This window comes from Hoplias malabaricus, chromosome 6 (genome assembly GCF_029633855.1).
Source record: "Hoplias malabaricus isolate fHopMal1 chromosome 6, fHopMal1.hap1, whole genome shotgun sequence".
Taxonomy (NCBI): Eukaryota; Metazoa; Chordata; class Actinopteri; order Characiformes; family Erythrinidae; genus Hoplias; species Hoplias malabaricus.
Genome location: NC_089805.1, coordinates 34,199,301 through 34,222,984, shown reverse-complemented (window position 1 = coordinate 34,222,984; position 23,684 = coordinate 34,199,301). Strand labels below are relative to the sequence as shown.

At 37.1% G+C, this 23,684-nt stretch overlaps 1 protein-coding gene across 1 annotated transcript; it reads left to right on the top strand.

The window, feature by feature from the left end:
• Window positions 1-1,629: 1,629 nt before the first annotated feature.
• On the top strand, window positions 1,630-21,956 carry ptp4a2b (protein tyrosine phosphatase 4A2b). The gene is made up of 7 exons (XM_066674195.1): window positions 1,630-1,765; window positions 13,701-13,982; window positions 14,320-14,428; window positions 14,513-14,605; window positions 19,361-19,491; window positions 20,632-20,706; window positions 20,795-21,956. The coding sequence occupies exons 2-7, from the start codon at window positions 13,978-13,980 to the stop codon at window positions 20,904-20,906; spliced, it is 525 nt and encodes a 174-aa protein (XP_066530292.1). The 5' UTR covers window positions 1,630-1,765; window positions 13,701-13,977; the 3' UTR covers window positions 20,907-21,956.
• Window positions 21,957-23,684: the final 1,728 nt, after the last annotated feature.

The following is a 23,684-nucleotide window of genomic DNA, read 5'->3' as shown; positions in this document are numbered from 1 at the left end:
TAAATGTTGTGACATTGTCCAGCCCTGCCCACTATGTAAGAATGGCAAAGAAGGAAGTATTTAGGGGGTATGTGTTAATAACTGATTAAGTAAACCTCAGTGTTTCCACACAAGAAATATCTATCAAAAAACTATGGAAAAATTCCCATATGTGTATTTATCAGATAAGTTTGAAGATATAAAGTATAAAGATGGACACGATTCATGTACTTTAGTTTTTGGAATAAAAAGTATATATATATATATATATGTGTGTGTGTGTGTGTGTGTGTGTGTGTGTGTGTGTGTGTGTGTGTGTGTGTGTGTGTGTGTGTCATAAAAACCATATGGACACAGCCCAGATAAAACCAAGGGTGAACTTGAGATTGAAAGGGACTTTTTCCTACTTTGTGTCACGGGACAGCAGTCTGGTGTGTGAGTGGGAGTTAAGTGAGTGAACAAAAGCATGTGAGAGTTTCCTCCATTCAGCATTTTGTCTTGTAAATGCGTGTTTCATGTTTCCGGACACTTGAATGACTCACTCTTGGCGTGGAGGGAGGTCCTATTGCCTATTTTCCTCTCATATTATATTCCAGACACGTGTTTAACCAGGCAGCCATTGCACAAACCATTATCAAGCGATCAAACATCTGAACAGGACGAGAGGTTCTGGAAAACAACTTCCGTCAAGACCATTTTGGATATAATAATAACTGATTCGTGGACACTGTAACACCCCCGATGAGGCACCAGCAGACTGTCAAAGGGCGGCGTGCGTAAACGCGACGTCATGTCGCCTCCGGCTAGCCCCTCCCATTCACTTTTATTCAAGAATCTGGTGTCGGTTCATTTATTCACTCTATTCAACCGACTCTTCAGAACCGTCCGTTCCGTTTAATCAAACATTCCATCCAGTTATTCACAATAATAACACTCAAATCTAAAAACTCCTCATAATGACAGTGGTGTCCACTGTCTCTGCTCAGTAAAGGGGCCTGACTCTTTATTCCAAACCAAGTCTGAGGAAAATTCAGACAGGAATATGAAGGACTGTGTGAAGGTTTGGATTAATTTATCAGAGCACAATGCATTAATGTCCTCAAAAACACACTCATATTAGAGTTGATAAAGAGATAAATAATAAAAAAAGTAGTAATTTATGTATAATAATATCTCTGCAAAACAAATTCCAAATCTTTCCAGAGTGAATGAGTGTTATACTTGCAGTTCTCATCTAAAACCTAGCTGAGCAAAACAGTCCCTCATATAATGTAATAAAATATGCTACTAATGGAGTTTGTCTAATGGTTAAAAGGCTTTTTTAGACAAAATCAAACTCTCATTGCTGTTAGTCTACAACTTCAATTCAAAGAGTACTTTACATGGAACAGTACAATCTTCAGTGTGTTTAAATATATCTGCTTTATTTACAGCCAACCTTATATGTACATAATATACTATTTACTATTTACCCTCTAGAGAATGTATTTGCATATTTTGTCTTAGAATATGAACAAAATTTACAACTGACCCGAGGTGCCATAGTTCAGCTTTTAATTAAGGACACCAGAGAACCGTACGATTCATTTGGAATACGAATCGGTTCGCTTTGATAAAAAAGAACCGATTCAAACAAAGACTCGTTGACGGGTCCGGAGGTCGTTGCAAGAAACTCTGCCTTTTTTCACTAAGTGTGAAGAGGAAGGAGAAGCTCTCTCTGCGGTCACCGCTTCGCTCCACTTTCTCCGGGGATTGTCACGGGATTTCAATGTTCAGCCTGTTCTTTGTAAGTGACGGTACTTTCATGACTTACAGACTTATGTCTCGGGCGGTTAGCTGGCTTTATTACTCTTTATCAGGCAGGGGATTGGCGTGCTTATGGCCAGAGCAGAGCTGCTGTTTAGCCGGCCACTGAAGTGTTGAGCAGAGAAGTTAGCTTTAGCTCAACAGCTAACGATGAAATGTGGCAGCCATTTGCGAGCACGACACGTTTCGTGAGAAGCAGATTTAATGTTTATACCCTGATTTACTCTGTAAAATTTACACGGAAAATCCAAAATGTGTTACAACTGGAGTGGTAGTTTTGTACCGTTCGTGCTGAAGTTCCTCAGGAGACATCAGTGTATCGGCAGGGTCTCTGTCCGTTAGTGTGCTGAAGTCAAAGAATTAGTCGAAGCTAACCGCTAACCCACCGTGCTACAAACACTCACCATGCGCCACAATGGCAACTTACAGCTCCTGCACTGTGAACAAACACGGTGTTTCCCAGCAGTAACATTGGTTTCTGAACTTTTAACGTAGACGTTAATTGGCTTGTATTAACTTGGGAACCACGACCAAGTTTTTCGATGTTGCGCTGCTTATGCTGAGACTGTTAGTGACATTAAATTCGCAGCAGCAGGTTGAATTTCGATAACATTCATATGCTAAAGCAACAGTCTAACAGTGTCTAACCCGCCGGGCCTTCAGCTCCTTTTCACTAATGTACTAGTGCTACCAGTGGCTGAGTAAGGAAGGTCGCCTTTGGCAGGCATTTGAATGTTATGTCAGGAGTTGAGGCTGAAATCCTTAAGTTTTAAATAATTCAGTTCATGGGATGTCAACAAAGCCAGTTGATTTTGTGTAAAATGATGCATCCAGTCTTCAGTTTACTTTAAGGTATAGCTGATAGTAACCAGAGTGAATCTAAGTTACCTGTTACGTGTGAATATAAACTCCCTATCTCTGTTGTTTTATGATATTAATATGTATAAAAAGAAAACATGCATACCTATAAATAAGATGTCTTTTGGAAATACTTTGTCTCACAACAGCTTACATGTAACCACCATGAATGCAGTTTTAAAAATTTTGAAGGCCAGCAGCTTATTTTCAGAATTGCTGTGAATAAATTTTGAAAATTTATGACATGGTTAGATTGTCTAGAATGGAGTAAGTGGTTTCACATTAAACTGGTCATTTTGGAAATAATTGAAAGATTTATGTGAGCAGAAAAATGTTGCTGCATTTTATATTTGCTAAGTTTTAAAAGCAGCCGGTGCCTGTCCAGATAAGAAGCGAATGTTTATGGTCCAACATTGTCTTCTATCTCCAGTTGTAATTCGCTATGTATAACACTCTGGTGTCCTGCAATCTGATTGTTATTTTATCTTAGATATGGCTTGTGAAAGAAATACCGAACCTAATATCTAATACTTAACAAGTCACTCGTTTCTATTGTGGAAAACAAATATCAGGATTTTATATTCGCTGGCATATATATATTGGTTTTGACAGATTGACTAATGTTTCAAACTGATAGTTAATGTGTGGCGGTTGTTCTTCAGAAAAACAGAATGCTTAAGTGATACTAGGCTATCTTTGGAGGGCCTTATAGCCCTATAAAATGTAAATTATATTTCTGTTACGCTAATCTGGGTTAATGTTACCCCAGTTTTTTCATGTTGTAAATGAATACGTATAGACACTGAAAAACATGTCGATTAAATATTTTGTATTTCTGCATCACTTCTAAATTCTCATGTCAGTACTCCCCTCTTAATGAAGAGGTACAGTTTCATTTTGAACATTGGTTTTATTGGATATTACTCCCTCCAGAATTGTGCTGGCTGTAAAGGGCTGATATGTGAAATAATACTTTGATAGTTGACTTTCTCTGGCACAGTTTAGCTTGTGGTTATGTGGTAGTTTAATGGGTTGATAAGACGTCATATTGATAATACTACTTTGTTGACTAGAATGCTCAAAATATCAAAATATTGACCCACTTTTATTACCTTAACAATTATTCTTTGTTCATTTATTATTAAAACGAATTAAAATATATTTAATCTCTTACAGGTTATGTAGTTTTAAAAAAATCCAGATACTTATGATTGCCTTTCTTTTCCTCTTGGGATACAGTTTTGTATTTGCCCGAGAGAGTTGCAGTCTCTCTCTCTCTCTCTCTCTCTCTCTCTCTCTGGTTTTTTTTTTTTTTTTGGCGTTAGGATTGTCAGTGTTAATAACGTTATATAAGATACAGTAAAATTAAGGTGTGATTTTAAAAGAAATAAAAATAATTTTTACTTTAGCTTATCTTCTGGTTATATTTAGCTGAAAATAGTGAGAGGTTAATTTGACAACTTGCTCATTACTGGCCTGTGCAAACGTTTACTATTCAGTTAGTGTCAAACTGAATCTGTCTAACAGCATATAGTCAATTGTTACAGAATTGCAATCAGTGTGTTAACTCCAAATATCATGACAGTAGTTAAACCTAGATATGCTGTATTCCTGTTGCAGCTGTTTAAAATTAAGAATAAAACTCATAAATCATAAACTCAGACTGATTATAATTTAACAGGGACATAAAGTTATGGGAAACTTGTAGAGGTCGACACTGACAGTAGAACAGATGAGCTGTGTAAAAAGCTTCTTCTCTAGCTCTTTCATTGTTCAGTATATGCTGACACAACACAGCGGTAATTGAATTGTACTAACATTTTGTACTGCTTTCTTCCAGGAGCTAAAGTTCTCTTTATATTGCATGTCCCTGTTAAAGTTTGTCACAGCAGTGGCAACAGAAGTGCATCTTTTACAGGAAGTGGCCAACTTTGTGGCAGCACTTGCAAACTTTTTTTTTTTTTGAAACAGTACCATCTGGTTATCTCCTGAATCTTTTAGACATTTAGGTACTGAAATGTGCTAATTATTATTGTATTTTTAACTGGTTATCCAAGTGTGTTTATATATATATATTTTTTTTCCTTCTTCCAATTTGAAATCCCATACATTAAGTTTTTACTGTGATAATCCCCTACTATATATCCTTTTTTTTTTTTTTTTTTTTTTTTTTTTTTTTTATTCTGTGCTGTTTGTTGTCTTTAAGCAATGTTAGTTTAGTTTAATCTATGATATAGTTTTAAGATATATATATATAGTCCGTTCTATGTCATGCCAGTGGAAATACACCCTGTGCAGTTTCTTTTTTGATCATGTGTATCTAGTTGATGTGAGCTACTATTTGTGGTAATGCTTTCGTTTGTCTCATTAGCTAGAAGAAAGTTTTGAAGATTAAAAAAAATTTCGTTTTCAAGTAATATTTGTGTTTAAATTCCAGCTTGTGTGTGTGTGAAATTATCTGCCACATAGGAGTCATGCTTATTGATAAGTCTATTGGTCTACCACAGTTATTAGTAATGTGGAGGAATAGGCTTACCTTTTGTAGTTCAATTGTGATGACAGTGTTTAAAATCATTTTGTTATTCCAGTAATAATGATGCTGATGTTATTCACTTATGCAGGATTTTTTATGTCATTCATTAATCAAGCAATTTTGTATCAAATGTAAAATCTTACCATGAAGTGAGCTATCTATCAGGTAATTTGTTGGTGTGGAAGAAGTAATCATCAGCATGAAGTTAGATTTGTTACAAACTGATAAACCAAAAGTTTGAGGGAATGTTTATTTGCGTATATTTTCACAAGGTACCTGGCTCGGATTTACTGCATTTCCATTAGGCAAATCTGGTACCTGAAACTGGTCTTTTTTTTTTTTTTTTTTTTTTTTTTTTTTTTTTTAAGTACTTGCTCACATGCTGTTCTACACAAGTGGAGTAGTGACTAGGGTCACACAGTTTTAGATATTTTTAAAAATGGAGACCTCTATTTTCGGTGGATTATAGGCCAAAATACAGACAAACTGTCGTATTGGTAAAAATATCAGTATCCATGTAGATGGGGTCTAAATGTGATGTGTAAACTTTGCAAAGTGCTGATTGGCCAGATTAAAAAAACTTTAGAGACAAAAGAAATATTTTAGGAGTTTTGATAATTTATTTACATCTAGTTATGGATTTTGACATTTGGGCTTCTACCCCCCCCCCCCCCCCCTCCAACAAACAGATGTAGACCATGCCATTTGTGCTTCTGATGTCAGCATGGCTTATCACGGTGTTCAGTAGCTGTCCTTGGACTTGATAAGTAAGCTCTGCTGGGTAAAGCAGGTGTTTTTTTTTTTTTTTTTTTGTCATGATTGAGTTGTCAAACTGCAAACATTTTCATTATTGCCTAGCTCTCGAAAGAGTTCTGAGTTGATTTTCATCAGTTTTAAGCTACTGAAAAAGGAGAAACTTGAGAACATGAATTAATGAGCCCTTTAGGATGAATTGGAGGCATTTGGGGAATGTAGACAGACAGGCCACTGGAATGTGTGTAGTGTAAGGGCAAATGTCTTCAGGTGTATTTATAGACTATTTCTGGCCTTAATTATACACTGCATGCTGTGGTCTAAATTAGTTAGTACTGTTTAACTGTCAGGATGCCTAGCCTCAGTCTGTTGGTCTTCTGTTGTATTTCCTATGATGTCGGCTCATGCAAACTATATTAAGTAATGGTAATTACTGAGATTATTACATAGTGAATATGATCAGTACAACAGGTTTATCCCATTTTGAACCAGTAGCCTATCTGTCCTCATGCTCAAAAATTAATCTTTTTATGAGTGTGGCAGCTATTGTTGTCTGGGTGTTTATGAATACCTGAAATACAAACTGTCAAGTGCTTTTGATGTTGGAAAACAAAGCAAAGGTCCTCTGCCTACAGTCAGCTTCTTTTTAACCTCCTGTGTTGACTAAACATGTATAAACATGACCTGAAAGTAGTTAGCGGGCCTAGGAGTCAACACTGAATGGATTGATGTAAAAGTAAGCTTATGTTGGCATCTGAGTCATATTGATGCTTGCAGGAATATATCTGTTTCTATGGGAAAAGTTGGGTCTGCAAAGGGGATGCAAGCTTGCTCTGTGGTCATCTGCAAGCTCTATTCTAACAGGTGGGGGGAAAACAGTAGAAACCACAGATAACTGTGGTATCAGCTTCAGGTGGAGACTCCTTTTGGGAAAGTTACTACTTGTCTGATTAGATTAAGTTCAGTGTTTTACGAATGTCTGTGCTTACTTCTCTTGGTCCAACTAGTCATTTCTTTCATACTCAACACCTGACCCAGAATGTTAAAGGATCTTGGGTGAATTGCTCATTAGATGCCCTTTGGATACTTCTGTGCATGTGTAAGACTGCACTTTGGTAGAAGTAAAACTTCCTGTCCATGTTTGGTCACTGGCTCCTGCTGTCTTTCATCGTGCTGGCATTGGACCTTAACCTCTTCTGTCTGAATATAAAATTGAGGCATTTGTAACTTGGTAGTGTAGAGTAATGCTTCACAGTCCTAATTACTGAACAAGTATGGTTCTACAAATTTTCTTTATTATTATTATTATTATTTTCTTAAACAGCTAATGTCTATAAATTTTAAACTAAAGGAACAATGGACATTTCAGTCAAACTTAAGCACGTGTGTCTGGGTGGATCTGTCTTGAGAATTTTTGGGTTTGTCCTGATAGGAAAGTTTTTGGATGACTTCTAGTGTTAGTCAGCCCCATTTAATTTATTTATCTCTCTATCTAACTAGTACTTTTTGACAAGCTGAGGGAAATGGAAACTCGATAGTGATAAATATTTGTGCAGTCGGACATTGTCTTTCATTTCTTTTCAGACAGTGGTGAAGACGAAGGTGGTAAATCCCTGGCGTCTAAAATACTCCTGCTGATGACCTGCCAGATGCTTGTGAAAGATGACCCCCTGAACAACTTGTTTTGGGCAGTTTCATATTTCCCCAATTTAACCCCCACCCTCTCTTTGTGCAGTAACAGCCTCCACTCTTCTGGGAAGGTTTGGAACATTGCTATGAGCGTTTCATTGCAATCAGCCAGACAAACCTTAGTGAGGTCATGTAAATGATGTTGGACGATTAATTCTGGATCACTTTAGATGACCTCTTTGTCGACACTGGTGTCCCATGATTTCTGTGAAAGGGTAGGAAGGAAAGGTTGTTAACACTTTTGTTTATGTTTTGCTGAAGTTCCATTGTCACCCCAAGTGTGTTTACACTTTAAACCATACACAAACAAGAATGGAAATTCACCACTGTCTGCTTTTGCCTAAAGTGCTTTTGCCCTTCTGTGATTTTGACCTTCTCTTGAGCTTGATGACGACTTCAGTGACATCTAGAGTGGGGCAGTGTCACCTTGTTAAAAGAACAGATCACACACTAAACACTTTGTGTACTCTGGATCATAGTATCATTTGTCATATTTGTCACAGAGGGTTTCTCTGAATCTTTAATCCGCAAGTTGGTGAATGTTTATCCTCTCTTTGGGGTATATTTTCTGTATACCAAGCATAGCCTAAAGGTGTCCTGTCCTGAGACATAGTATTACTCAGCAGGACATGTTAAAGTTTTTTTTTTTTCTATGACATCTTTGACAAGTAAATCTGGATTTTTACTTGTTTATAGCACTAAGTCACATGTCTATTGGGACAGAGGGTCAGAAAGTAAAAATTGCTGTTATAACTTTCTTGATATTATATTTACAGGTGCTGGTCATAAAATCAGAATATCATGAAAAAGTTGATTTATTTCAGTAAATCCGTTCAAAAAGTGAAGCCTGTATATTATACTCATTCATTACACACAGGTTGATAAATTTCAAGTGTCTATTTCTTTTAATTTGCTGATTATAACTGACAACTAATGAAAATCCCTTATCTTTATCCTCCCACTGGTTCACATGATTTTCTTATGTCAACATTGTTTTTTTTTTTATTACAGCGCATGCAGTTCAAATTCAGCCTTCCAAGTGAGAATCAGACCTTGTTCTCCCTTAGAGTTTTGCACATAAACATTTGCACTTAGACCAGCTCCTTTTTAAAAACTTTAAACACATTCCAACTGATTAGCTTAACTGATGCTGTTGAAGCAAACCCCTCAGGGCTGATTAAAAAATTAACATATTCAGTGCTACCAGTGTGCAGCATCTTGGTTATTCTGATGGGGAAACAATTGCATATAAAGTATACACTGAAATAGTCATTCTTTGGGTTCACACCTCTCAGAGCTCATTCCGTTTTTTTTAACATTGTGTGTTTGTCTGATGGCACATGTGGCTTGTGCTCAGCGGTTCCTGGTGGTCTCTGGAACTGCTTTGACCCTAAACAGGACAAAGTGACCACAGAACAATGAAAGAACGAGTACATTTATCAATAACTTTTGTGGCGCAGCCAGCTACTGCTCCATCAGAATTTAAATAAATACATGAAATTGCAATTACAAAAACAGAAGGCTTTTATTTTGGAGTGAGGGACACAGGAAGTGGAAAAATTATGCATACCCTGCTTCTAACCTAAACACCTAAAAAGAAAGTGAGAGAGGGGGAACTAGAGGAGAGGAAAGAAAGTTGGGTTAAACTAGCTAACGTTAAGTTGGATTTGAGTTTAGAATGTTACTTTCGTTTTGACACATACTGCCTAATGAATGGAGCCTGTTTCGACACATAAGCTTTAAAACAGGGCTGTCAAGGCTAATTCATTTTTAACATTGTTTAATCATATGACCAAGTTTGACCCCAACATTTATTTAGTAAATTAAGAGATTTTAATACAGAAATCAGCAAACTACAGTGAGATAATTATAATAAAGATAAAAGATTCCTCCGTAGAGTTTGTCATGTATACTACACTAAAATGCACTAAAAGTGTACTAAGCCAGGCTGCAGTCTATGCAACTCAATTTATGAAAATAGTGTGTAAAATTTACTGTGCATTTTATTTATTTATTTATTTTCACTTTTAATTAATTTTGCACTGCACCGATTGAGGGAAATAATTCTAGAGGAAACACTGTTAACATTACGCACTTCTCACTATTCATATTGGAGAGAACTGTAAATTAATCATCTCTATGGCTGTTTTCTATGTCCACCATCGTCTCAGCAGGAGTGTGGCTATGTGAGCTCACAAGAATCTTATCTCTCTTTCGCATTGTGTTCTCCTTGTCCCCCAGCCCAAGGCCACTAATCTCATTCACCCTATCATTAGCCAGCAAGAGATAGAAACTTTTGCCTCAAAGGTTTCCCTTCTACAGCTGTAGCCTCGTCATGGGAAGGGGGGAGACTTGCTGACTTGAGTCTATATTACTTCTGGGCGAATGACCCAGAGCTTGCATACTATCACAAGTACCATGTCAGTTTGCCATTTCAGCTCCATGTCTGTTTTTATAATACAAACAGCTATTTTGATATGAAAAGTCTTTGTTAAGAAGAAAACTACAATTCTCAATTTTATTCTATCAAAGTGTTCTCCTAATCAGTTGCTCACATGCAGATCTTTCGTCCTGTGTCCTTAAGTGCTTCAAGTCCTCAGGCTCACTCCTAGCCCATATCTGCAGTATGTCTCTCTGTTGGATGCATTTTATTACATGAAGACACGGTGTAGCATAGCTTCAGTGCCTTGGGAGGATTTGTAGCTTAAATCGAAGGGATCAGAGGGGGATTAGCACTTCACAGTGGGCATATTAGCCATTCAAAAGCTTCATAATCCTTCATGTTTTGTTGTAGCCAAGAAGCGTCTGGGAGAAACAGGACGAAGCATTGGGGGGAAAGTGGCCTCTGGTTTCTTATGTCTTTTTTTTTTTTTTTTTTTTTTTAATATATATACATCAATTTTGAACTGTACATTTTTGATAGATGACACTGATTTAGGTGGATTATTTTCTTCATTCAACATGCAGTCCTGTATTCTTCCCTTTTAGCATGCAAATAAATGAACAAAGTCAAGGCAAAATGAGAATTTCAGCATTGTATGTGTGCTGGAAATGGAGAAACTCCTTACTGTTCACTTGAAAAGTTAAGATATTCTTTATGGAATCTTGGATCTATGCTCTGTCATCTGTTTTGCGCATGCCATGTTACATGTATTACAAGCTGGACTTGCTCAAACTTATTTTGTATTTTATTAATTAATAATTACTTTTTTAAATGTATTTATGTTTTTAATTTACGTTTAAGAAGAGTCGCACAATGTCAACAGGTAATGTCACTGTCACACAGCTCTGTGGAGAGTGGTGTGTTCTACAAATGACCGCGCATGTTTCCTCCAGGTTCTCTGGTTTCCTCCTATGGTTGGCTGCTCGAAACTACACAGATGTGAACGCATGTGTTTGTCAACCTGCAAAGGACTGTGTGTCTCTCTCTCTCTCTCTGTGTGTGTGTGTGTGTGTGTGTGTACTAAGGCTGTGCCATATCATATTATTCTCAATAAAAGTCACTTTTGTGATATAACAACGTCTTACAATTAGCCAAAATATGGCATACATTCTTTACATGAGTTGATTAGGCACAGTGAAGTACGGTGCAAAGCAGTTTTGAATGATTCAAATTACATTTGTAGTAAAATAAAACATTTTAATAAGTAAAACATTTAATATTTTTAATATATGTTACATATATTTACTATAATATTAATTGTTTCGTCATATCGTCAAGGATATTGGAATCGTGAAAATACCTTAAAATATCATGCTATATTTTTAGGGCCATATCGCCCACCCCTTGTATGTATATATGCATACATTTCAGAAAAAATGTTTCCTTACTAGTTTTCTCATTTTCTGTTTTTTCATCTTGTGAAAGTGGAAAGTCCGAACTTTTAGGGTAGGGGAGAACCCCATACCACAGAATAGTATTAGCAGTATTTCTCCAGCTACACTAGATAGTTAACAATTATTTATAGTATTTCGCAGAACAGGGAGATACACGAAACTGTCATTTCTGAGAAAAGTTCCTTTTTTGTTGACAGTGTTCATGTGCTGTGCAGCTGGTGTGTGGCTGGTGAAGGAACTGTGTAAATTATAAGTGTGTGACAGAGCAACAGCCTCTTGCTTGTTTGTTTTTGAGATGTACAGAAAGAACCCTATACCATGCTGTTGTTACTTGCAATGGTTCACTTGCATGTGTAGTCATTTTTATGATTTATATTTAAGATTGATGTTTTCTTTTGAGGAGGGCACAGTTAGTAATTCCAGTTTTCAGACTTTGTATGTATAGCCTGCTTAGGAGACGTACAGTAAAATGTGAAAGCAGAATTTACATGTGAATGATGTTCAGCCAGCGTGACTGAATTGTTTAAAAGTAGTAGGCCCCCCCCCCACAATGCCCCTTAATTTAGTTTAGAGGTGACAGTATCCCTGGCTTTAAACCCCTGAGTTGCACGGTCAACATGTGATGTCATGAAACTTGTTAAAGCTCATATGGCTTTGAAGGCTTAAGACATAAACTGGTATGAAACTGCCCCAAGGCTAGAATGTTTACAGTATTAAATGTTGTTGAGAAATGACATCACTGCCCCACCCTCAGTGACTCCAACAATTGTTGAAGTGAGTGTCCTTTTGTAAGGCAGACATTTTTATTGTTATGTGATAGATATGTTCACACACTGTAGTGGTGGCAGGTTGGCCACCCAGAAAGCATTTCTCACTTAAACTGCAAATTTTACAGCCCCAACGCCAGCTCGCTACCAAATGAAACTAAAGGGAGATATGGAAATCACCAAGTTAACCTGTAAAACCGCAAACTTCAGCAGCTTCAGTGTAGTGATGACTAAGTGAAAGAAGTGACTGCCTTTATACATATCCACAAATTCTCTACCTAAGTGTTTTGTTGACCCTGAGTTAAAAGGGGGTTTATAGGTTTATTGCTTTTACCGTTAATATGAAATTCATTTTCAATATTTTATATGGTTCAATTTACAGAAACATAATTATCTTTTTACTTATATTTAAGAAATTGAAACGTAAATCATGCATATAGCTATAGTCAGTGCAGAAATAAATGGGATGGACTAAGACATTTCTTAATAAACTAAATGAAATGAACAAAGAACAAAAGCTCATTCGTGGTTATTGATATGTTTTGAACCTTAGTGTAGTTTTCTATTTGTGAGTTTGTGTGTGTGTGTGTGTTTTTTTTTTTTTTTTTTTTTTTTTTTTAACATGTATATTTATTTACTTTTTAAGGTTGGGATATTAGATTGCATATTATTTTATATACAAGAATATAAAAACATGTAGCTGGCAATTACAGGTCTTGCAAATACGCACATCACACTGCCATAAGTCCCCAGCAGAATCAAGGGAAGCCAGCTGTTGAAAGCAGCTGCAGTGCTGTTTGCTACATGGTTGGCCAAGTAATACAATTTAAATATTTTGCTGATAGTCCCATTTATTTGCTTAAAGACAGTTGCGCTTTGTGTCATAAAGGTATTTTTCTCTAATGGCTTTGATCTCCTGTGGGAATCAGTCTGTCAGATGTCCTGTTTGAACCACTCTTTTAACTGTGCCTTTTGTAAGATTGGGAGCAAAGCTTTGGTCACAATCTACTTTTAAAGAAGAAGAATCACCCATGAGTTTGTGGTCAGCATTTGAAATATATTTTGAGACTGCCTTTTCTATTTAATGTTCAATCAAGCTTAATAAACATTAGGGCTGTCCCGAATACCATTTTTAGGGCTTTGGCTGGGATATTCGGTGAATATTTGGAGTGTAGGATTTTGTATATAGTTGTCATATAGTTTGTATATAGTTCGATCGCTACCAATGCTCGCTAACCTGCTAACTAGCTTGATAACTAAGTGCTCAGATAAAGTATACACAATTTAACCAGTTTCAGCACATTTATCTATTTATTGCACTTGTTTAAAAATAAATCTTGCTTTCTTTTAATCCATATCTAAAATGGCTGTTTTGCATTCTAATTCCTTCCTTGCTTTTTTATTTTTCATTAACTCTAAAGTGATGTCAGTTCTAATATATATATATATATATATATATTTTTTTTTTCATTTTTCAGTGTTTCTGCGTAGATTTGGGCCGCACATTTATGGCGTTTGTGAGTGGAGACTTCTGCCAGGCTCAGCACCTTGCCTTTGAGAACAAGTGAATCATCAGCCCCCTGCGGGACTACGCTACCCAGAAACCCCCCTGACAACTAGCACAGTGGGCCTAGTGTGTCTCTCTCACTCTTCCCCCTGGGATAACGCGTAGTCCTCAGCCTGAGAGCAAAAGAGAACTCCCTTCTTCCCCTGCAGCTTTCTGTCTCTACAGTCTGTCAGAAACACCTCTCCTGAATGGGGTAATCTACAATTGTCTCATTGGATGACTAAAGGGTAGTCTCCTGGGTTTTTTTTTTTTTTTTTTTTTTTTTTTTTTAAATAACCTTTATCTTCCTGTTTTTATACATCCCACAAGCACTGTGGATTAGATCGTCCTCCTTTGTGTTTGTTTTTTTTGTTTTTGTTTTTTTTTAAATAACATTTTTTTTTTTACAAATACCTATAGTCCAGTGCCCTCCATCTCATCCAAACTCATTTTGTATTTATTTTACTAGAAGTCCTTGCTGAATCTGAGCCAAAGCATTTTTAAAAGAAAAGGACTCATTCTTTTTTTTTTTTATTGTAACTGTTTTAAAGCCGTCTCGCCAACATGAACCGCCCTGCCGCTGTTGAAATTACCTATGAGTGCATGAGGTTCCTCATCACGCATAACCCAACCAATTCTACACTCAACAAGTTCACAGAGGTACGTGTGTACTGAAATGTGATTCCTTGAATTTTGTGAGACATTGTGAAGTTGTAATATGTTACACTTTGATTTCCTTTTAAGGAGCTGAAAAAATTTGAAGTAAACACACTTGTACGTGTGTGTGAGGCCACATATGACAAAGCACCTGTAGAGAGGGAGGGCATCCAAGTCCTGGTAAGTTCTGTTGTTGAGCTGTTTTTTTTTTTTTTTTTTTTTTTACACCATCATTCACATGCTTGCTAGCCCAGTCTTATATTGTCTTTTGTTTAAATATAAATATCTTTAACTCTCCGTAAAACAGCAATGTTAGTATTCTACAGTGAAGAAATGGTCAGGGTGTTCACACAGCTGTCAGTATTTCCTATTCCAGTGTACAAGTCTGTACAAGAACTGCAGTAAACAAAGCAAGGAATGCAAACAGTGTAATGACATACAGAAGTCCCACAGTGTGCCTTAAGGGAGTTTCAGTTATCACTGAGTGATCAAGAAGAACCAAAAAGACTGCTGTAAATACAGTACAGTAACAGAGCCTTATGAATTTTAAACAAAGCTGTGTGCTTTCTGTGAAGTGTTTAAGCTCATATAAAGGTGAGAAGATACCATTGATATGACAAAGGACACTTATGTCATCCATTAGTGGCTTTATTTTACAGGTTAATGTTCCCTTTGCTCACTTTCTGTCCCTCCATGGTACCAATTTAGAATAAGACTACATGTATAAAGATATTGTAAATAATTTATAAAGTTTGTTAATGGTTATTAATTAGACTGTAAACACACAACAATGTATTAAAAACCATTTATACATGGATATAAATTTTAACAGTGACCCCCAAATAGAGAACCCAAATCCAGTTACAAAGTTAAACCTCAGATCTTGCCAGATACTCATGTTGCCTTGTCTTCTCCATCAGGGAACATTAAGCCTGACAGCTTCAGTATATATTTGTTAGTAAGTTTAGTAGGGCTGGCCCCAAATATTTGAATAATCGTTAGTTAGGTAGGTATTCAGTTTATAATTTTGAAATTCGTATTTTTTAATACATATGGCAAAAAAAACCTCTGCTCTACATGTATTCAGCCTTGTCAACATAAGTCTTGAACATTCTACAGCAACCTACATACAAGGCAGTGTGACAAAGCTACAGTTCATTTTGTCAGCTTTACACCTCAAAGAAGTTCTGGTTTATTTGTGTACACTCTGTGCCCTTAGTGGCACCATGTAACTCACAAGTTAGCACACGACTCACTGTGTATTCGTACAATACACACACAAAACAGACTTATGTGTACAAATTAAATATTTATGTACGATACCGTATGAGCATGCACACGTTTATTTTTGACAGTAATTGCAATAAAAATGTACTGTACTCCATACAGTTCATTTTGTCAGCTTCGTGCCTGAAATTGGAGCACCTCCACTCTAATTGGTTAAATTGTGTAAACTCTGGGCCCTTAGTTAGTGAGCTAGTTAGCAGGTTAGAGAGCGTAGTGAGCAAAGCCACATTTGAGTCACTGCGCAGCGTGGAAAGAAGGATGTTAAAGCAGGGGTTGGAAATGGATTTTGTTAATGATTATGAAATACACCACCCCACTCTTGGAGTATTTTGAATGTTCGTCAAATATCCCGGCCGAAGCTCAGAAGCCCCAAAAATGGTATTCTTGACAGTTTAGCAATTTAACCATGAAGTTTAATCAATTATTCACTGGCATAACAAAATGTCATGACAGAAGGTGGTACCCACTTCACTAACTGCATATCTTAAGAGAAGCTCAGATCAACATAATTGATGTAATGTTTGTGGTATTATGTATATTGCTCACACAATATTCAGTGTAAAATATTGACTTTAGTGACAAGGTCCTTTTATAGTGAGCTCTTTTAGACAACATTCAACACCAGTCGTAGTAAAAGAAGTATAAACTGTCAGAGTGCGTAGTTCCACAGTCACACTAGTTTCCCAGCACTTTCCTGGCAATGGCGCCCGCTCCTTCAGGACAAGCCGCAGTGAGCTGGTAAAGAATCTGAAAAAGCTGGTTCTGTTGCTGTGCCGGCAGCTTGAACTGATGGAGCCGCCATCACCAGCAAAGTGCTGGGAAACTACACAATCTGACAGAGTTTATAGCCCTTTTACTGCGATGCACTTTGCTGGCAATGGCGTCCACTCCATCAGGACAAGCTGCTGGCTCCAGCGTGCAGATAAGTAATGTTAACAATGTGAAATTAACTTCTTTCACCCACAGCTCCTTAATTACACTTCACATTCCACCTTAAATGTTACTGCAGCTGCTTTCTGTGTTAGAAAAGCGCATGTAAATAAAACAGTGTAAATGTATGGAATATAAAGGAAAATGCACAGCAACAGAACCAGTTTAATTTAAAGTATAATTTAAGGTGGAACAGAACATCAGACCAAGAACCTGGGGAATAAGAAGCCTATTTAGATTTGTTACTGGCTCAGTGCAGCTTGTCCTGATGGAGTGGACACCATCACCAGCAAAGTGATGGTAAACTACGCACTCTGACAGAGTTTATAGCTCTCTTGCTGCGATTGGTGCCAAATATTGTCTAAAAGAGCTCACGTTTTACACTGAATAGTGCATATAACATGAGTTTTCAGTGATATTTCTCATAGTCAACCGTGAGGGAGGTCCTCTGACTTCATTGCTAGGCTGTCAGTCATTATACCACTCCCCTCTCCGCTGATGTCCTGCCTCCAACGCTAGATCAGGGCCAAAAATCTGAAACTTAAAAACAAGGATCCAAAAGTGAAAACAAAGGATCTGAAAGTGAAAATTAAGATGTGACCAACAAAAAATAAGATCTGAATCTGAAAACATAAAATCTGCAATTGAAAAATATAAGACTTCAAATATCAAAATTTATTGGAATATGAAAATAAAGTATGTATTCAACCAAATTAAATAACTGAATCAAAATTCTGTTAAAATGAAAAAAAAATTATCCTAGGCTTATTTTAATTTTGAATACATTGTTGAATTTTTCAAAGTTCAAACTCGAGACTTTTAACCTCCTACTAAGTATCAACAGCAAAGATGCAAGATAACAAATCAGGTATTAGCTTTTAGGATTGCACATTAGCTTTAATGGAAGAAAGAAATGCAAGTGCTATGTTTTAAATAGCAGTTAATCATCAACTAAAAGTTAAATATTGCTACAGGCATATAAAAATTGTTACACTTTATTACAAAAGGCAGTATGGTTTTCCTCTCCTCACATCCATGACACCTCATCTCAAACCTTTTGTGACAACTCACAAAAACCTACATACTTTTGTCAAGGCTTTTTTTTTTTTTTTTTAATTTTGTTTCACCTCAGCAAGTTTTGACTACTGCTACTTATTGGAATAATCTTTTATAAGTTTTATTTATGTAGGATGGAGCCCTTTAGGTGTCCTGTAGCTGTATGAGCACAACCTTTCAGTCAGATGTTATCACTTTAAAATGTAAAATCACCATTCACAGAATTTTGAGAATCTTATTGTTTTTTAATTAGTGTTCAGTAGCTTTGGGAATTTTTATATTTACTTCTAACTTAGTAGGCTTCATGAAAATATGAAATAAAATAAAAACCTTTTATTTTTGACTGTAAATTTCAGAGAAGTATGGAAGAAATTTCAGACTGCCCCTTATATTAATCAAAGTATCATTGGTCCCAGCTCACCACTACTCCTTTTCCTGGAAATTCTGTTTTGGTGTGATCCAGCTAGAATTATTAAGGAATTAAAAAGAAAGTATGTCCTAGAAGAAGGAATACAAGGATCGCTTTCTGGAAGCAATCGCAAAGAGTACAGAGACTCAGTTGAGGAACTTTAAACAGGATAGGAAAATCCCCATATAGCAGGTGACAAGAGGCTTGTGTCATTTGCGTATTTGAACACTGGAAAGACATTTTGCATCTCTTTAATGCTGCATATTTGCTTATCATGGGTTTAAACTGTTTTTAAGAGCTTAATACAAGGCTTGGGGATGGTTTTTAGATGTGGGTTGTATAGTCAGACCCACTTATGGGGGGAAAAAAGAAAATGACAGTGAAAGAGCAGTGGTTGAAAACACTGAAAATGGGAGCTGGAACAAATGAAAAGGCAAGTACATGTCTGAAGTAGAATGAACCTGTTTTAGCCGGCAGAGAGGTCAGCAGGAGCACAGCAGTTCAGATACCTACAATGACACTGGGCTGCAAGCCAGTCTGTCTGTCTCTCTCTCTCTTTCTCTCTCTCCCTCTCCCTCTCTCTCCCTCTCCCCCTCTCTCTCTCTCTGTGTCTGTCTCTCTCTCATTTATTTTTTTTCCATTAGCTGTCATCTGTCTCCATGTAGCTAAAAGTGTTTTCTCTCATGAGCTCTGTTTAATGGAGTTCTTCTACACTGGACTTACCAGAAAACTGTGCTACTCTTTCCAGATGACATTAGACTTGTGCGTCATTTTTGTAAACTTGATACCTCCTGCCTCAAAGTAATTCCCTAGTCACCATTATTTCTTCCTTTTCTGTGTTTCTCTGTTATCTCTTTATCTCTTTCTCCTCCTGCTCTCTGTCTCTCCTTACTGATCTCATCTTTTTAGACGCACATTATCTCTTGATCTTTGGGCTCTTCTCCTTTGTGTCAAACCATCCCCTTGCATTCCCTAGTCTGTTTCTCTTATTTTCTTCGTACAGCTTGGCTGGGAGAAGTCCAGATCTCTGTGGCCAGAAGCCCAAGAACAGTTTGTGAGAACTCTGTGCTTCTCTACAATGCTTTTCAGTTCATAGCTGGCCTGTGTGGCTCTGCAGATTAGTCTAATAGGAACCTTTTTGCAGCACAGACTTTCACAACATGCACTGGCATATTTAATATTTCAGCAATATATTATTGAAAAGGTAAACACACAGTATTTACTTTGTCCTTGTTCTTTCTTTATGTGAACAGGACTGGCCCTTTGATGATGGAGCTCCACCCCCCACTCAGATTGTTGATGATTGGCTTAACCTGCTGAAGACCAAGTTTCGAGATGAACCAGGATGCTGTATTGCAGTCCACTGTGTGGCAGGTTTGGGCCGGTAAGTAAAACTGTTGGGGTATTTAATTTATGCCGCTTTTCCACTACTTGGAACCTACTTAGCTTGGCTCTTTTGCTTTTCCACTGACCAAATCTGGTACCTGGGCCTTGGAACAGGGTACTTTTTTAAGTCCTTGCTTGCGCCTGGTACAAAGTGTGCTGATTAGGTATTAAATGTGACGTGTAAACCTTGCAGAGTGCTGATTGGTCAGAAAGAGAACACACCAAACTCTTCACAGACAGTCACCTGGAGCGGGACTCAAACCCACAACCTCCAGGTCCCTAGAGCTGTGTGACTACGACACTACCTGCTGTGCCACTCCAGCATCAATATATCTAAACAAAACTGTATTAGTAAATCAATTACATCCTGGTACCTTCATTGCCATGATTGTGGTCCTATGGCAGAAATGGGTTGTGTCCCAAAACCTAGTGAGTCTAGGTAGGCACTTCAGTTTCAGCGCGGTGGATCCTGATCTTCTCATTTTTATTCCAATTTTTTGTTATTTTTTCTCCTGGGAATGCCTTGGCGGCAAGGATTTGATGCTGCCTTAAAATTCAGCCAAATTAAGGTACTTCATTATGCTGTCTACTAATATATCTAAGAATTGGGACAGCCTACGAGTCAGGAGTGTGCAAATTGTGACATTTAAATGCACTCTAGTTAGACAGCTCACTCGGTTTTGGGAAACACCTATGGGGTTAAATACAATCTAACTAACTAACATTAGTAATAGAAAAGTGACCAAGGAAAATTGCGATGAGCTTGCAGAGCTGCGTGGAGTCAAGCCCATGCCATACAGTGGAAAAGCACCAATAGTACCTTTCCTATTTCTACAGATTTAATTTTCTCTGTTTATACATTATTTGATATTATTTGTACTTTTTCCAAAACATATGCATAGAAAACTGACTTTTCTGTATATTTATACATTCTGTTTGAAAATGAATGCTGGAACACTCAAGCCTTCCTTTTTCAACTCATGTCCATTATTTTTTAAATGCTGAAACTACGCTAAATGCATTCCAGGAATATGGATAAACACGTTCCATGAACATTGATTAAATTATGGATTGTAATGTCTACTATTTGAGACGGTCAGCACTCATCTTTTCATCTTTGATTTTTTTTATTTAACAGTGCACCTGTATTGGTGGCCTTGGCCTTGATTGAGAGTGGGATGAAATATGAGGATGCGGTGCAGTTTATACGACAGTACGTAGTCCACTTGCACAAACAGAATTTTTATTTGTATTACTTTTCCTCATGTTCATCTCTCACTCTGTGTCTGTTTTGTTTTCAGGAAGAGACGTGGAGCCTTCAACTCCAAACAGCTTCTTTACCTCGAAAAATACAGACCTAAAATGCGTCTGCGGTTCAAGGATGCCAACGGTCACAACTGCTGCATCCAGTAACATGTCAAGTTGTACACAACTAGTGGGAAATTCAACTAGGGGAGAAAGTACAAGCTGTGGGAAATTATTGTGATGATTTATACTCTGAGTTATGGCTAATCAATCACAGATGTAATGAATGAAAGCTAATATGTGGATTCACCAGCTGTATGAATGATAGAGGTCAAAGCACACATGCATATCTGCATTCTGGTTATCAGTGTGCCAGTCACAGGCTACAATAAACAGAAGCCCCCCTGATTTCCCAAATTTCCAATCTTGGGACAGCTTATTCTTATTCTATTTTTTTTTTTTATTTTTTTTTTTTTTTTTTTTTTTTTTTTTTTTTATGAATTATTTCAACCATGGTGAAAAGATTTACTGTTGTGTAACGCTGATGTTTTTGATTACTATAAACAAAACTGTTATAATTGGAAAAGAATATACATGACTTTTTAAAAAAAAAAAAAAAAATCACAAAGTACCTTGTTTTATTAAAATATTTTTTCACAGGAACCACAGTGTTCCGTTGAAATGCAGTGCTGTTCTCCCCCTTCCTTGAAGTCACTTTTAATTTAGGGTCAGACTGGGTTGTAAATGTCAACTGTATTTATTCACTATAATTAGTGTGTCTTGTCAGGAGTACGGCTGGGGCCAAGGCACTTTTTAGTTTCTTGTGGAGCCATGTTATCTTCACTTTTATTTTCTGAATCTCTGGGGAGTGCAATATTCAGTCCAGCTTAGAAAGCAGTCATCTTTAGGACCGTCCTGCATACACACATGTGCACACATACTGAAAGGAGAATGCGTGGCTAGCTGAGGTACTTTTCACTCGTCATGTCTGCTCACTTCTTGCTAGTGGGTCATTAAAAGCTTTGTCATTCAACATATTGTCAGTACATAGACATACAAACAAACTTGCTGTGACCCGCTGTTCAGCTCATAGGCACACTTAAGGAAGACAGGTGGGAGATTTTTTTTTTTTTTTTTTCCTTCTTTTTTTTAAATGTTTGCCCACATTTTTAAAATAGCCCATCTTGGTTTTAAAATGAATAAATACATTTAAATTAACTGCTTCACCTGCTTTCTTTTTTTTTTGTTTGCTGATCAGTTACAAAATAATAAAACGTGCAAATAGCAATGGGAAGAATGTTCCATTGTTTACTGTAATATTGCATTTCTAGTTCTAGTTTGATCAACTGTTGTGAGAATCTTACGTAATGCTTAATAAGGGAGAGTTGTTGAGGTTTCAAGTAATATACTGTTCAACAAGTACTTATGTCTTTTATCGCAGTTCATAGCACCATCTGCTGGATTTATTGTACAAATGCAGTATTGACAGGGATCCAAATGCACCACCACCTTAAAACCAGGATTTTCAGATTCTTGTTTCCAATGGTAAAAACCTCAGATTTTCTTTGATAACTACGTTTACATAAGTAGGTTATTTCTGTAGTAGGTAAAGTCCTGTTCATCCAAAGCATGTGATCTGGATTACTGGTGAGTTAAAGAACAAAAGAATTTAAAAGTCTAAACAAGGTCAGGCAGGCCACTGATCTAACAAACTGAGTAGTAGTGTTAGGCTACAAACGTATAGCACAGCTACCTGTTGAAGTTGCAGAATTAGTTCAGAGATTGTTGCCTGAGTGCAGTACAGTGCAGATCAGGAGGAGTTTTACAATTTCAAACCAGTACAAAATATCAAACCACAATACAATAAAACAAGACATTTCCAGAGATGCAGAATACTACATAAACTTAAATTCCGCAGCACACCAAAACTACAATTATAAGAGTCCATGGATGTTTGTCATTTGTTCAAATGTCCATTTTTCTCGATCTCCTGTTTGCGTAAGACTTACATTTTTAGGGTGATTTGATTTGGCTTCATTATTTTACATCGGGTTTTCATATTTTATTAACAGTACATAAATCAATAAAAATATCTTCCCTTGTTTGGAAGTGTCTCGTCAAAAATGCCATACATTAGACATTTAAAATTCACGTCCACATTCTAGTCATTTGACTCCCGTTGCCCTCTGCTGACCTGTAGTTTCCATGATAAAATTTACAATCATTATCAGATTTCAGGTGTGATTTACAAACTTTTGAACAAGTCGATTTGCCTTGCAGTGTAACTTATGGGTTTGCTACAGCAATGTTTTGTCAAGAATGGTACCCAAGCTTTCCAAAGTGGCCTGTATTTACCGTAATTCACTGGGGGGAGAGCGGGGTTTTTTTCACAAAGCAGAATATGTCAGTTAAGGCATATGAAGTAATAGGTTTATTTAAGGTGACCAGATCTGAGATGGTGAAAAAGAGGACACGTCTCCGGGGGGTGGATGACTACTGACGTGCAGACTGACCAATTAAATGTTAACAGAGAAGGTTATCGACCAATAACGGTAGCTCTACAGTCAGACCGTCCAATCAGAAGATTCTAGGCTACTTCACCACGCCCCCTTCTCAAGCGAACCAAACGGAGTAGGGGAGGGCGGGACTAGTTTGTGAACGAAACGCTTCTCTAAATGTCCCTTAAGCTCTAGAAAAACAAAATCCCGGACGTTTGTGAAATTTCGCCCGGACATTTTTTAAGTCTAAAAAAGAGGACATGTCCGGGTAAAAGAGGACGTCTGGTCACCCTATGTTTAGTATATAAGACGTCCTGAATGTCTGAATGCATGTTTTTGTGACTCTGTAGGTTTAAAGCATAAATGCTCAGTCAGTGCATTAACGGCTTATTTCGCTCATGTCTTCAACAATACGAAGCATATGGACAAGTTATCAAGGTTAAATAAA